Source organism: Eretmochelys imbricata, chromosome 12, assembly GCF_965152235.1.
Source record: "Eretmochelys imbricata isolate rEreImb1 chromosome 12, rEreImb1.hap1, whole genome shotgun sequence".
NCBI classification, from domain to species: Eukaryota; Metazoa; Chordata; order Testudines; family Cheloniidae; genus Eretmochelys; species Eretmochelys imbricata.
The window spans coordinates 3,424,943-3,440,775 of NC_135583.1; the positions used below are offsets into that span (position 1 = coordinate 3,424,943).

Below are 15,833 nucleotides of genomic sequence, written 5' to 3' on the forward strand. Positions count from 1 at the left end.
TTGTGCATCTAGTGCTTGTACTGCCTATTGTGTCTGCCATTGTGTGCTCTGGGCTTGCCTCAATCCTGCCTGCTGTACATGGTGTATTTCCATTATCTTTATATTGATCGTGCATTGTAAGCTCTGATTTATAGAGAAAGAAATCACTGTAAAATCAGGTATTTTCCAGGCACTCCTCTTCTTCCCTTCAGTGTCGGTGAAGGCAACAAATAGAATCACCTGAAATACTGGGCCAGCTCTGCAGCAGAGTCCTAGTACGGCACATACCCACACAGGGCATGTCTGCAGCACGTGTAGACGTATCCGAGCCAGCTTTGATCTAGCCTCTGCTGTGCTGCCACGAGATCAAAGCTAGCTCGAGGGTGTCTAAACATGCTGCAGTTACACCTCCTGACGGCAGTGTAGATGTACCCACAGGAAAGTGAGTCCACAACACAACTTACTCCCTTGCTCCTGTGTGGGCAGCAAATTCTGAAGTGACACACGGGCAGTCCTTTTGCCGTCTTGCAAGCTCTTGGAATTTTATCACAAGTCTTCAGCACTTGGTGTTGTTCGTAAGCGCCTAGCTGCTGGAGCCACATAATTACAAAAGAAATCTCAGCTTTTATTTAAAAAAAACAAAGTGTGACTTGTGCCTGAGAATGTGACACTAGTGCGGCCGAAAGGCCAGAAACCGGAAGACAAAGGGGAGGGGGATCCTCTCCCTTACTATTGTAAAACCAGGCACTTGATTTTTGAAAGCTTGGGATTGGCAATACGGAACTGGATCACAGCGGGCGAGAAGCTGGAGACGAGTCAGCAGTGTGCCCTCGTTGCCAAGAAGGCCAATGGCATATTGGGCTGCATGAGTAGGAGAACTGCCAGCAGATCGAGGGAACGGATTATTCCCCTCTATTTCACACTGGTGAGGACACATCTGGAGTATTGCATCATAGAATCATAGAATATCAGGGTTGGAAGGGACCTCAGGAGGTCATCTAGTTCAACCCCCTGCTCAAAGCAGGACCAATCCCCAATTAAATCATCCCAGCCAGGGCTTTGTCAAGCCTGACCTTAAAAACTTCTAAGGAAGGAGATTCCACCATCTCCCTAGGTAACGCATTCCAGTGTTTCACCACCCTCCTAGTGAAAAAGTTTTTCCTAATATCCAACCTAAACCTCCCCCACTGCAACTTGAGACCATTACTCCTCGTTCTGTCGTCTGCTACTGCTGAGAACAGTCTAGATCCATCCTCTTTGGAATCCCCTTTCAGTTAGTTAAAAGCAGCTATCAAATCCCCCCTCATTCTTCTCTTCCGCAGACTAAACAATCCCAGTTCCCTCAGCCTCTCCTCATAAGTCATGTGTTCCAGTCCCCTAATGATTTTTGTTGCCCTCCGCTGGACGTTTTCCAATTTTTTCACATCCTTCTTGTAGTGTGGGGCCCAAAACTGGACACAGTACTGCAGATGAGGCCTCACAATGTCGAATAGAGGGGAACGATCACCTCCCTTGATCTGCTGGCAATGCCCCTACTTATACATCCCAAAATGCCATTGGCCTTCTTGGCAACAAGAGCACACTGTTGACTCATATCCAGCTTCTCGTTCACTGTCACCCCTAGGTCCTTTTCTGCAGAACTGCTGCCGAGCCATTTGGTCCCTAGTCTGTAGCGGTGCATGGGATTGTTCCATCCTAAGTGCAGGACTCTGCACTTGTCCTTGTTGAACCTCATCAGATTTCTTTTGGCCCAATCCTCCAATTTGTCTAGGTCCCTCTGTATCCTATCCCTACCCTCCAGCGTATCTACCTCTCCTCCCAGTTTAGTGTCATCTGCAAACTTGCTGAGGGTGCAATCCCTGCCATCCTCCAGATCATTAATGAAGATATTGAACAAAACCGGCCCCAGGACCAACCCTTGGTGCACTCCACTTGATACCGGCTGCCAACTAGACATGGAGCCATTCATCACTACCCGTTGAGCCCGACAATCTAGCCAACTTTCTATCCACCTTATAGTCCATTCATCCAGCCCATACTTCTTTAACTTGCTGGCAAGAATACTGTGGGACACTGTGTCAAAAGCTTTGCTAAAGTCAAGGAATAACACGTCCACTGCTTTCCCCTCATCCACAGAGCCAGTTATCTTCTCATAGAAGGCAATTAGATTAGTCAGCATGACTTGCCCTTGGTGAATCCATGCTGACTGTTCCTGATCACCTTCCTCTCCTCGAAGTGCTTCAAAATGAATTCGTTGAGGACCTGCTCCATGATTTTTCCAGGGACTGAGGTGAGGCTGACTGGCCTATAGTTCTCAGGATCCTCCTTCTTCCCTTTTTTAAAGATGGGCACTACATTAGCCTTTTTCCAGTCGTCTGGGACCGCCCCCGATCACCATGAGTTTTCAAAGATAATGGCCAATGGCTCTGCAATCACATCTGCCAACTCCTTTAGCACTCTCAGACACAGCACATCTGACCCCATGGACTTGTGCTCATCCAGCTTTTCTAAATAGTCCCGAACCACTTCTTTCTCCACAGAGGGCTGGTCACCTACTCCCCATGCTGTGCTGCCCAGTTTTGCCACCCCCTGCCTGCTACAGAAAGGATGTGGACAAATTGGAGAGAGTCCAGCGGAGGACAATGAAAACGATCAGGGTGCAGGGCACATGACTTACGAGGAGAGGCTGAGGGAACTGGGGTTATTTTGTCTGCAGAAGAGAAGAATGAGGGGGGATTTGATATCAGCCTTCAACTACCTGAAGGGGGGTTCCAAAGAGGATGGAGCTAGGCTGTTCTCAGTGGTGGCAAATGACAGAACAAGGAGCAGTGGGGGAGGTCTAGGTTGGATATCAGGAAAAATTATTTCACTAGGAGGGTGATGAAGCACTGAAATGGGTTTCCTAGGAAGGTGGTGGAATCTCCATCCTTAGAGGTTTTTAAGGCCCGGCTTGGCAAAGCCCTGGCTGGGATGATTTAGTTAGTGTTAGTCCTGCTTTGAGCAGGGGGTTGGACTAGATGACCTCCTGAGGTCTCTTCCAACCCTAATCTTCTATGATTCTATGAATTCAAACGCGCATGTGGCTGGCAGCTGACCAGCCCAGCACACATAGCTCTGAGCATCAAGAATACCTCTTGGGAGTTTTGCAGCAACTTCTCCAGCCTATTCAGGAGTGACATCAACTAGTTCCCAAGGGAGGGGTTCTATCTATCTGTCTATGCATGGTGCTTCTCTGGACCCAGTTACCATGATATCTCACAATGCCCCTGTGAGGTAGGGTACTGAGGCACAGAGAGATTAAGCGTATATCTACACTGTAGGTGTACCTGACCTAACTTTGAACTTGCTTGAACAACACTAGCAGTGAAGTCACAGCAGCACGTTAGCCCCATCTGTCCAGGATAAAGGGCACATATGAATATAAGAACGGCCATACTGGGTCAGACCAAAGGTCCATCTAGCCCAGTATCCTGTCTTCCAACAGTGGCCAATGCTAGGTGCCCCAGAGGGAATGAATAGAACAGGTATCATCAAGTGATCCATCCCCTGTTGCCCATTCTCAGCTTCTGGCAAACAGAGGCTGGGGACACCATCCCTGTCCATCCTGGCTAATAGCCATTGATGGACCTATCCTCCATGAACTTATCTAGTTCTTTTTTGAACCCTGTTATAGTCTTGGCCTTCACAACATCCTCTGGCAAGGAGTTCCACAGGTTGACTGTGCGTTGTGTGAAAAAATACTTCCTTTTGTTTGGTTTAAACCTGCAGCCTGTTAATTTCATTGGGTGACCCCTAGTTCGTGTGTTATGAGAAGGAGTAAGTAGCACTTCCTTATTTACTTTCTCCACACCAGTCATGATTTTATAGACCTCTCTCATATCCCCCTTATTCATCTCTTTTCCAAGCTGAAATAGTCCCAGTCTTATTAATCTCTCCTCATATGGAAGTTATTCCCTACCCCTAATCATTTTTGCTGCCCTTTTCTGAACCTTTTCCAATATATCTTTTTTGAGATGGGTTAACAGCATCTGCACATAGAAGTCAAGATGTGGGTGTACCATGAATCATAGAATCATAGAATATCAGGGTTGGAAGGGACCTCAGGAGGTCATCTAGTCCAACCCCCTGCTCAAAGCAGGACCAATCCCCAATTAAATTATCCCAGCCAGGGCTTTGTCAAGCCTGACCTTAAAAACTTCTAAGGAAGGAGATTCTACCACCTCCCTAGGTAATGCATTCCAGTGTTTCACCACCCTCCTAGTGAAAAAGTTTTTCCTACTATCCAACCTAAACCTCCCCCACTGCAACTTGAGACCATTACTCCTTGTTCTGTCATCTGCTACCACTGAGAATAGTTTAGAAGCATCCTCTCTGGAACCACCTCTCAGGTAGTTGAAAGCAGCTATCAAATCCCCCCTCATTCTTCTCTTCCGCAGACTAAACAATCCCAGTTCCCTCAGCCTCTCCTCATAAGTCATGTGTTCCAGACCCCTAATCATTTTTGTTGCCCTTCGCTGGACTCTCTCCAATTTATCCACATCCTTCTTGTAGCGTGGGGCCCAAAACTGGACACAGTACTCCAGATGAGGCCTCACCAATGTCAAATAGAGGGGAACGATCACGTCCCTCGATCTGCTCGCTACGCCCCTACTTATACATCCCAAAATGCCGTTGGCCTTCTTGGCAAAAAGGGCACACTGCTGACTCATATCCAGCTTCTCGTCCACTGTCACCCCTAGGTCCTTTTCCGCAGAACTGCTGCCTAGCCATTCGGTCCCTAGTCTGTAGCTGTGCATTGGGTTCTTCAGTCCTAAGTGCAAGACCCTGCACTTATCCTTATTGAACCTCATCAGATTTCTTTTGGCCCAATCCTCCAATTTGTCTAGGTCCCTCTGTATCCTATCCCTGCCCTCCAGCGTTTCTACCACTCCTCCTAGTTTAGTATCATCCGCAAATTTGCTGAGAGTGCAATCCACACCATCCTCCAGATCATTTATGAAGATATTGAACAAAACCGGCCCCAGGACTGACCCCTGGGGCACTCCACTTGACACTGGCTGCCAACTAGACATGGAGCCATTGATCACTACCCGTTGAGCCCAACAATCTAGCCAACTTTCTACCCACCTTATAGTGCATTCATCCAGCCCATACTTCTTTAACTTGCTGACAAGAATACTATGGGAGACCGTGTCAAAAGCTTTGCTAAAGTCAAGAAACAATATGTCCACAGCTTTCCCTTCATCCACAGAACCAGTAATCTCATCCATCACCATGGATTTATAGAGAGGTAATATGATATTTTCTGTTTATTACCTGTCCCTTTCTTAATGATTCCCAACATTCTGTTTGCTTTTTTGACTGCCGCTGCACACTGATTAGATGTTTTCAGCAAACGATCTACAATGACTCCAAGGTCTCTTTCTTGAGTGGGAACAGCTAATGTAGACCCCATCATTTTATACTCATAGTTGGGATTATGTTTTCCAGTGTGCATTACTTTGCATTTATCAACATTGAATTTCATCTGCCATTTTGTTGCCCAGTTACCCAGTTTTGTGAGATCCTTTTGTAGCTCTTCACAGTCTGCCTGGGACTTAACTATCTTGAGTAGTTTTGTGTCATCTGCAAATTTTGCCATCTCACTGTTTACCCCCTTTTCCAGATCATTTATGAATATGTTGAATAGGACTGGTCTCAGTACAGACCCCTGAGGGACACCACTATTTACTTCTCTCCATTCTGAAAACTGACCATTTATTCCTACCCTTTGTTTCCTGTCTTTTTACCAATTACCGGTCCATGAGAGGACCTTCCCTCTTACACCATGACAGCTTACTTTGCTTAAGAGCCTTTGGTGAGGGACCTCGTCAAAGGCTTTCTGAAAATCTAAGTATAATATGTCCACTGGATCCCCCTTTTGTCCACATGTTTGTTGACCCCCTCAAAGAACTCTAATAGATTAGTAAGACATGATCTCCCTTTACAGAAACCATGTTGACTTTCCCCAACAAATTATGTTCATCTATGTGTCTGACAATTTTGTTCTTTACTATAGTTTCAACCAGTTTCCCCGGTACTGAAGTCAGTCTTACCAGCCTGTAATTGTCGGGATCACCTCTGGAGCCCTTTTTAAAAATTGGCGTCACATTATCTATCCTCCAGTCATTTGGTACCGAAGCTGATTTAAATGATAGGTTACAAACTACAGTTTGTAGTTCTGCAATTTCACATTTGAGTTCCTTCAGAACTCTTGGGTGAACGCCATCTGGTCCTGGTGACTTATTACTGTTTAGTTTATCAGTTTGTTCCAGAATTTCCTCTAATGACACCCCAATCTGGGACAGTTCCTCAGATTTGTCACCTAAAAAGAATGTCTCAGGTTTTGGAATCTCTCTCACATCCTCAGCCATGAAGACCGATGCAAAGAATTCATTTCATTTCTCCGCAATGACCTAATCGTCCTTGAGTGCTCCTTTCGCATCTCAATCGTCCAGTGGCCCCACTGGTTGTTTAGCAGGCTTCCTGCTTCTGATGTACTTAAAAATGTTTTTGCTATTACTTTTTGAGTCTTTGGCTAGCTGTACTTCAAATTCTTTTTTGGCCTTTCTAATTATATTTTTACACTTCATTTGCCAGAGTTTATGCTCCTTTCTATTTTCCTCAGTAGGATTTAACTTTCTCTTCTTAAAGGATGTCTTTTTGCCTCTGACTGCTTCTTTTACTTTGTTGTTTAGCTATAGTGGCACTTTTTTGGTTCTCTTACTGTGTTTTTCAATTTGGAGTATACATTTAAGTTGAGCCTCTATTATGGTGTCTTTAAAAAGTTTCCATGCAGCTTGCAGGGATTTCACTTTTGGCGCTGTACCTTTGAATTTCTGTTTAACTTCCTCATTTTTGTGTAGTTTCCCTTTCTGAAATGCTCCTGTGATGGGCTGCTCCAGCCACAGGGATGTTAAATTTAATTATATTATGGTCACTATTACCAAGTGGTCCAGCTGTAATCACTTCTTGGACCAGATCCTATGCTCCACTTAGGACTAAATCAAGAATCACTTAGGACTAAATCCAGAACCCCTCTTGTGGGTTCCATGACTAGCTGCTCCAAGAAGCAGTCATTTAAGGTGTCAAGAAACTTTATCTTTGCATCCCGTCCTGAGGTGACATGTACCCAGTCAATATGGGGATAGTTGAAATCCCCCATTATTACTGAGTTTTTTATTTTTATAGCCTCTCTAATCTCCCTGAGCATTTCCCAGTCATTATCACCATCCTGGTCAGGTGGTGGGTAATATATCCCTACTACTATATTCTTATTATTGAAGCATGGAATTACTATCCATAGAGACTCTATGGTACAGTTTGGTTCATTTAAAATTTTTACTTCTTTTGATTCTACGCTTTCTTTCACATATAGTGCCACTCCCCCACCAGCACGACCTGTTCTGTCCTTCCGATATATTTTGTATCCTGATATTACTGTGTCCCATTGATTATCCTCATTCCACCAAGGTTCTGTGATGCCTATTATATCCTCATTTAATACGAGGCACTCTAGTTCACCCATCTTATTATTTAGACTTCTAGCATTGGAATGTAAGCACTTTAAAAACTTGTCACTTTTTGGCTGTTTGCCATTAGATGATGTAATTGAATGGGCCTCTCTTTCATTTGACATACTTATGTGCTGCCATTGCTTCATTGCTGTTGGTACTCCAGCTCACTCAGGTGTATCTACACATGCTTCAATCCCACCACTTGAGTGTAGTGTACTTTAATCTATTTTCCCAAGGTCTCTGGCAGAGTAGGGACTTGACTCTGGATGTCCAGAATCCCAGCCCTCTGGACCTTCCTCTCCTCTGCTCTTCTCCAGCCCTGCCCTGGAAGGACGATTGATCAGTACGATGCTGGACAATTGAAGGCATGAGGCACAAAGGGAAATAAGGGGAAAGATCAGATGAGGAGCTTAACGGATGCCTACATTAAACCAATGAATCTCTGATGGAGTTTGGAGGAGATGAGCCACAGTTAAGTCCATTCCCCACTTCCTCCTCTCTTTTTTGGGGCCATTTCCTGAAGTTCCTACTTAGGCAAAACTCCCATTAATTTCAGTGAGAGAGTTGCCTATGGACTGATTGAGGATTCTGGAATTTGATTCTGGTATCCTCTCCATCTTGTATCCCCTCCCATCCCTTTTACTTTCTAAAACAGCAATTGCCTTTTGTTTCGACCCTATGGAGTTTATTGTCTTACCTGTCAGTAATAAGCTTTCCTATAGCCCCCGTCAGTTCCCTGAGAATGATCTCACTCCCATATTTTAAGTGTTTCACTTCTTGTTATTCTTTTTTTCCCCTCTGGTAAAAGTCTCTTAGTGGTTTTGAGCTTCTTCTTAGCAGAAGCTAGCTGTCATATTATCTTCCAGCATGACTTTAGGATGCTTTAGGATGAAAGATATTGTTATTATCTAGGCCCTGTGGTCCAATGAAGTTGCCTTAAGCTGTTCTATAAACCTGGGGGTAATTTAATAAGTGACTATACATTTTCCATCTCAGGGGCTTTACTCTTCTCATGAGTTGCTATTAACAGCAGTATTTATCACAAGAGGCTTCTTGTTAGAAGGCAGTATAGCTAGCAGTGTGGATATAACCAAAAGGGATGGCCAAAATGTTCAGGCCTAGGTGGCTGATGCAAGGTCCCTAGGCCCAGATCCTCAAAGGCAAGTGGGCTCCTCGCTTCCATGGAAATCAATGAATGAAATCAGTGGAACCAAGAGGAGTTGAGATCCTAGCTGAGCACATGGGGAGGGGAAGGATTCACAGTCATTTCTGGGACCTCTGGATTGCAGTTCAGAAATGTTCACACTTTCTTTTGTTCTCTAGGCTTTGTTGACCTAGGCTCCCAGGGGCCAGATTTTCAAAGTTATTTAGGCACCTAAGGAATAAATCCCTCTGGGTGCCGATCTGCATCTTTTTGAAATTTAGCCCTAAATTCCGTTCTCAAGAGTGACGCAGGCACCTAAGATTATGAATACAGTCAAATAAGGGATTTGTGGATATTAACCTAGAAGGACCAAAGCTTACTCTCAAAGCCAGGACATATTGCTGCTGTGCCAGTTCTTCTCCCTTTGCCCTCCAGGGAGAGACTGAGCTCCTCTCTGCCCTGCAGCCTTTTTATAGGTCCCAGCCTGGCCCTGATTGGCTGCTTTAAGCCTCCACTAGATTGGCTCACAGTAGACCCTTCCAGGATTGTCTGGGGCTCTGTGCAGCCTCTCTGCTTTGCTTCAACCTCTTCCACGCCAGAATGGAGCAGCTGCCCCACTACACAGCCACACTGTATCTGCACGGAAAGTGGTCTCTCTGTGAGGTGCAGCATGGCCTGCCCTCCTCTATACAGCCTGAAATACTCAGATGATGTCCATCAGCTACTCATACTTGGTTCCTGCAGCAGCTGGGAGCAGTGACAGCTGAGCAGTTTCATGTGTAGGGTATGTCTGCACTGCAATCAGGACAGTAATCATAGGCACGCCTGAGCGAGCACTGATCAAAGGAGTTCAGTAAAAACAGTTGTGTAGCCATGGTAGCATGGGCTAGCTGTCCGAGCATGTACCCGGGTCCTGGGTGGGATTGTCCTCGAGTAGCTAGCCCATGCTGCCACAGCTACACTACCAGTTTTAGCCAGCTAGCACAATCAAGGCTAGCTGTGCTATGCCTATGTCTGCAGCAATCGTGGCTCCTGATTGCCAGGTAGATATACCCATAGAGACATCAGCACCCTTCCTGGGACCTCCCCCGGCCAAGTTCTGGAGCGGCTGCAGTGAGAGGATGGATGGGGTAGCTCTGGGAATTTCAGTATTCTCAATAGTCAGTATTCTCCCCCTCGGGCACAGGCATGTTCACAGCATACTCATGTTGAAACCTAATTTCATTTTCAAGGTTCAGCCCTGGAGGACGTAAGTCCGTCATTGAACCCGAACCAACAAATGAGCAGAAAACTCAGCAGGAGCCCGAGACAGCCTCAGAACAAACTGACAGCAACATCTCTATGAGGTTTGTACAGAAATCATCAGCCTCAAGGGTCGGATTCTGACAGAGCTTTCTGTAGGGGACCCATTCCACCACACCCGCCCAGTCTGTGAGCTGTCAGCTGCATTTCCATGAGTGGGACCAGGGCCATCCTAGAGGATCTAGCTGTCATAGATGGCCTTTCCCAGCAACCCAGTGGCACCTGTGCTCTTCCCCTGCTTGACTTCCCACTCGTGCGGGCCGCAGGAGATAAACATCTGTCAGATGCTTGGCAAAACTGCAAAGCTCTGGTGACTTTTCTCTCCTTATGTTTCACCAGAAACTCCAGAGGGATGGATGTGGAGAAACATTCCAATGGGATGAGTGAAGAAGAGACCCAACACAAAGAGCTGCTGGACAGAAATGATTCCTCAGAAATAAAGGTAGCAATTCCCCTAGCCCAATTGCCTGGATCCCATGAAGTCTGAGTCATTCACCTGCTTGACCAACACACTCCAGCAGAATCATACTAGTCACCCCACCCCCCACCTTTAAACCTTCCAAATTGCCTGCTGACTTGGTGGGTCATATATCTTGGGTGGGATTTTCAAGCACACACAGCATTGCTCTAACTCTGCTCTTCATGGATGTCTCTGGTAATAAAACTCCCATTAACTTTAATGGGAGCTAAATTAGGCTGACACTAAGCACTTTTTAGAATCACATCTCTCTTCTCCACTGACCTGATTCTCACACAGCATCAGGCTAGGCCTGTGTTTACATACTAACTTCAGAAGCAGTTACTGCCTCTCTCCCTAATTTACATAAGTAGCTTCTAACTTCCTAGTCTTTTCTAATGCAATCTGCACTGACGACTGACCTACAAACACCCTGCACCTGCTCAAACCCAGCTAGAACTGCTTACTGATGTAGTTGCTACCTTCTTCCTCAAAAAGAAAAGGAGGACGTGTGGCACCTTAGAGACTAACAAATTTATTTGAGCATGAGCTTTCGTGAGCTACAGCTCACTTCATTGGGTGCATGTAGTGGGGAGATTTATATACACAGAGAACATGAAACAATGGGGGTTACCATATGCACTGTAACTAGAGTGATCAGGTAAGGTGAGCTATTACCAGCAGGAGAGCGGGGGTAGGGGAGTAAAGCTTTTGTAGTGATAATCAAGGTGGGCCATTTCCAGCAGTTGACAAGAACATGTGAGGAACAGTAGGGGGGAGGAAATAGTACTCCTTTTCTTTTTGCGGATACAGACTAACATGGCTGCTACTCTGATACCTTCTTCCTGTATCTCTTAATCCATGGCGGGAGGGTGACAAGTAAAGTCAACAGGTACTTGTGTGAAATGATGCTCTGGAGAAAGAGGCACAAAGTCTGTCATTTGCTAAATTCTTATGCATGGCTTTGAAAATTCTCTTCAGCTCTCTGACCTTTAGCTGTTAGTCTTGCTTAGAATCATAGAATCATAGAATATCAGGGTTGGAAGGGACCTCAGGAGGTCATCTAGTCCAACCCCCTGCTCAAAGCAGGACCAATCATCCCAAGCTTGACCTTAAAAACTTCTAAGGAAGGAGATTCTACCACCTCCCTAGGTAACACGTTCTAGTGCTTCACCACCCTCCTAGTGAAAAAGGTTTTCCTAATATCCAACCTAAACCTCCCCCACTGCAACTTGAGACCATTACTCCTCGTTCTTTCAGCTGCTACCACTGAGAACAGTCTAGATCCATTCTCTTTGGATCCCCCCTTCAGGTAGTTGAAAGCAGCTATCAAATCCCTCCTCATTCTTCTCTTCCGCAGACTAAACAATCCCAGTTCCCTCAGTCTCTCCTCATAAGTCATGTGTTCCAGTCCCCCCATCATTTTTGTTGTCCTCCACTGGACGCTTTCAAATTTTTCCACATCCTTCTTGTAGTGTGGGGCCCAAAACTGGACACAGTACTCCAGATGAGGCCTCACCAATGTTGAATAGAGGGGAATGATCACCTCCCTCGATCTGCTGGCAATGGCCCTACTTATACATCCCAAAATGCCATTGGTCTTCTTGGCAACAAGGGCACACTGTTGACTCATATCCAGCTTCTCGTCCACTGTAACCCCAAGGTTCTTTTCTGCAGAACTGCTGCCGAGCCATTCGGTCCCTAGTCTGTAGCGGTGCACGGGATTCTTCCATCCTAAGTGCAGGACTCTGCACTTGTCCTTGTTGAACCTCATCAGATTTATTTTGGCCCAATCCTCTAATTTGTCTAGGTCCCTCTGTATCCTATCCCTGCCCTCCAGCGTATCTACCTCTCCTCCCAGTTTAGTGTCATGTGCAAACTTGCTGAGGGTGCAATCCATGCCATCCTCCAGATCATTTATGCAGATCTTGAATAAAACTGGCACCAGGACCGACCCTTGGGGCACTCCACTTGATACCGGCTGCCAGCGTTAGACATTGATGTTATTGTCTATCAGAATTGACTCCTTGTTCTGTATCCCATTGAAAAGAGGATGTTAATGGAACATTAAGATGATAGGAAGGCAGTATTTCCTAGTGGACTGAGCACAGGGCTCAGGAGACCTGGGTTCTATTCCCAGCTGTGCCACTGGCCTGCTGGGTGACCTTGGGCAAGTCACTTCCCCTCTTGTGCCTCAGTTTCCCCACCTGTAAAATGGGGGTAGTGCTACTGACTTCCTTTGTTTTGAGGTTGACTGATGAAAAATAGTGGAGAAGAGCTGGGTGTTAACATTCTGACATTGTGAAGCACACAGAATTCAAGAGGCAGCAAAGTTAAGTTTGCAGTACGTTCTAGTTAAGGTCAGCAGGCAGTCACTGATAAGAATTTAACTATCATTGCGGCGTATTCACTCTGGAAATTTTCTCTTGACTGGGAAAAATGGTGCTCAGTGACCACAAATACATTGACAGGTTTCAGAGTAACAGCCGTGTTAGTCTGTATTCGCAAAAAGAAAAGGAGTACTTGTGGCACCTTAGAGACTAACCAATTTATTTGAGCATGAGCTTTCGTGAGCTACAGCTCACTTCATTGTGAGCCTTGTTTTCAAATACAGGCCTGTAGTATATTCAGCATTGCCTGCTTCATTGCCGTGGTTATGTACAACCGACAGACCCCTGGATCGAACTGGGGACCTCTGGAGGTTAGTGCATGAGCCTCTACCACGTGAGCTAAAAGCCAACTGCCTCTTAGCTAAGGCTGTAGAGCAGACTCATTTCTCTCTCTCTAAGTGATCTCAGTGCCACTAGATGGGACAGAACACCACACCCAGGAGGTGGGTGGGTTACAGTTGCCCAGGTGAACCAGGTAAATGCATATATTAGTAGCTAAGTATGGACCTAACTACGCCTCTTGCTTCATTTGCACATCCATTGTGTGCACACACTTTTCTGAACTTGGGGCTGGGCCTTTGCCTTTTGATGAGATGTCCCTGTGTATGTGCAGTACAATAATGTATGCAGCAGACATGCTATGTTCAGAGACAGACCCAGCCAGGAGCAAAATGACTGCAGTGTTCGTTGTGAAAAAGAAGGGGCGGGCTCAAGATTGGGAGTGGCCGTCTGCTTGCCCTAGCTCAGTGGCTCTCAACCTTTCCAGACAACTGTACCCCTGTCAGGAGTCTGATTTGTGTTGTGTGCCCCATGTTTCACCTCACTTAAAAACACTTTGCTTACAAAATCAGACATAAAAAAAAGTGTAACAGCTCCCCTAGTACTGTGCAAAAGTGCTGACTTTCTCATTTTGACCCTATAATTATAAAATAAATCAACTGGAATATAAATATTGTCGTGTATTCAGCATTGCCTCCGTCGTTGCTGTGGTTGCACAGGTGAGCTGTACAGTTCAGTGCATAGTATTTCGAGCCGCATAAACAAGTCGTATGAGATTTTAGTTTGTATTGACTTCCCTAGTGTTTTTACGTAGCCTGTTGTAAAACTAGACAAATATCTAGATGAGTTGATGTACCCCCGGAAGAGCTCTGGGTACACGCACACCTGGTTGAGAACCACTGCTCTAGCTTGTGCTGCTTGTTTCCTAGATGCTAATCGTGGGCGCTGATGAGGTGGAAGGCATTTCTCTGACTCTGAGCCCGGCGGAGCTCAAGGAATCACTGTGGTTTGTGGAGTCAGAAGACCTTCTTGCAACAGGAGTGGAAGAAGTAAGCAGGAGATTCACTGGATTTAAGACTGTTCTCTCACTCCCTTGTCTCTTGCCTCACTTCTAAGGATCATTCCCAGGGACACAGCAGCAGATTGTAGCAAACAAGCTGTTCTGTACCACACTTTGTACAATGCTGCCATCATTGCAATATGTGTTAACTGGTCCTAAGAGCTTGTCTACATTACCCGCTGGATCGACGGGCAGCGATCGATCCAGCAGGGGTCGATTTATCGAGTCTAGTCTAGATGCAATAAATCGACCACCAACCGCTCTCCCGTCAACTTCGGTACTCCACCGGAGCGAGAGGTGCAGGCGGAGTCGAGGGGGAAGCGTCAGCTGTCAACTTACTACAGTGAAGACTAAGTAGATCTAAGTACATCGACTTCAGCTACGTTATTCACGTAGCTAAAGTTGCATAACTTAGATCGATCTCCCCCTCCTCCCAAGTGTAGACCAGGCCTCAGTCTCATGGACCTTAAAGTCTATGTATCTTTTAGAACCTTTCTTCTGAAGAGCAGTAACACCTTTCTGAGGGAATACTCCCATTGACTTCACTTTCACTGACTTCAATAAAAGTTTTGCCTGGATAGAGTGTAAAGACTTCAATAGTAATCCCTTCATTAATTAATTGGTTAATAATAACAATTCTGTTGTTGCCTTAGCACTGTAATGGAGAATAGCACACAATACAGGAACAAAATCAAGAGTGTTCAGAATAAGCTGAACTGAGTCACTGTGTCTCGCATTGGGCTCTGCTGACTCTTACTCTGTCTGAAGTCCCTTCAAGGGCTGGGAATTCCAAGGAAGAGGAACCTCACCTGAGAGGACCTCTGCCACCCATAGGTCTCCAAGACTGTACTAATGCTGCCTTAGTGACCATGGAGACTACGTATGCCCTATGCCCTTTCAGTTTAGATCAGGGTGGTTGTAAGCCAGAGATTAGAATCATTCCATTTGTGCCAGCCCCACCGGAGGATCTAGTATTGTCTGTGCCTTGCTCCAAACAACTGCTATGCAGAGTAGACTGCCAGGGCATTTGAAAGGATGAAGCTCTTCTGAAGTTGCTAACCATTGATTTCTGCACTTTGAAATGTTTAACTGTGTCATTTCTGCCTTCCTCTACCCTCTCCACTCCACCCCACCAGGTGTTTGACATATTGCCCCTCTATGGAATGCTGCAACCCAACGAGAGTCAGCAGGTCTCATTCACCTTTTATGGTCACGCTGACATCACTGCCCGGGCCAAGGCGCTGTGCAAAGTCGAGGGAGGCCCTACCTATGAGATCGTGCTGAAAGGAGAGGCTTCGCTCATCAGTTACGCCTTTGACATAAAGGAGATTGACTATGGGCTACAGGTAAACACAGGAGAGGCCTGCGTTTCAGAGCCACCAACTTCCATTCAACTGGCCAGATGTGCCATCATCCATGCTGTCAGTGTCCCCTCCTGACAGGGTGGCCCTACCTCTGGATACCGTTATACAGCCCCTCACAGCTCCACTCTCACTGTCAGTAGAACCTCCTCTGCATAATATGCACCTGTATCCCAACAGCCTCTCTCTTGTGGGCAGCATAACCTCTTCAGAGTTTGTCCGTCATGAAGCCCTGCATCTTTTTGGTATCTACTGTTCTTGGGCTTAGTAGAAGGGAAGCAGTGGAAGTAAGAGTGCTGTTGCTT

General features: G+C 45.9%; 1 protein-coding gene across 1 annotated transcript in view; it reads left to right on the forward strand.

Moving 5' to 3' along the window:
- Nucleotides 1–15,833, forward strand: part of HYDIN (HYDIN axonemal central pair apparatus protein) — a 387,143-nt gene that overhangs the window by 217,668 nt on the left and 153,642 nt on the right. Inside the window, exons 23-26 of the mRNA XM_077831048.1 lie at nucleotides 9,912–10,025; nucleotides 10,321–10,423; nucleotides 14,037–14,156; nucleotides 15,304–15,513. Coding sequence (XP_077687174.1) covers nucleotides 9,912–10,025; nucleotides 10,321–10,423; nucleotides 14,037–14,156; nucleotides 15,304–15,513 — 547 coding nt within the window. The remainder of the gene's footprint in view (nucleotides 1–9,911; nucleotides 10,026–10,320; nucleotides 10,424–14,036; nucleotides 14,157–15,303; nucleotides 15,514–15,833) is intronic.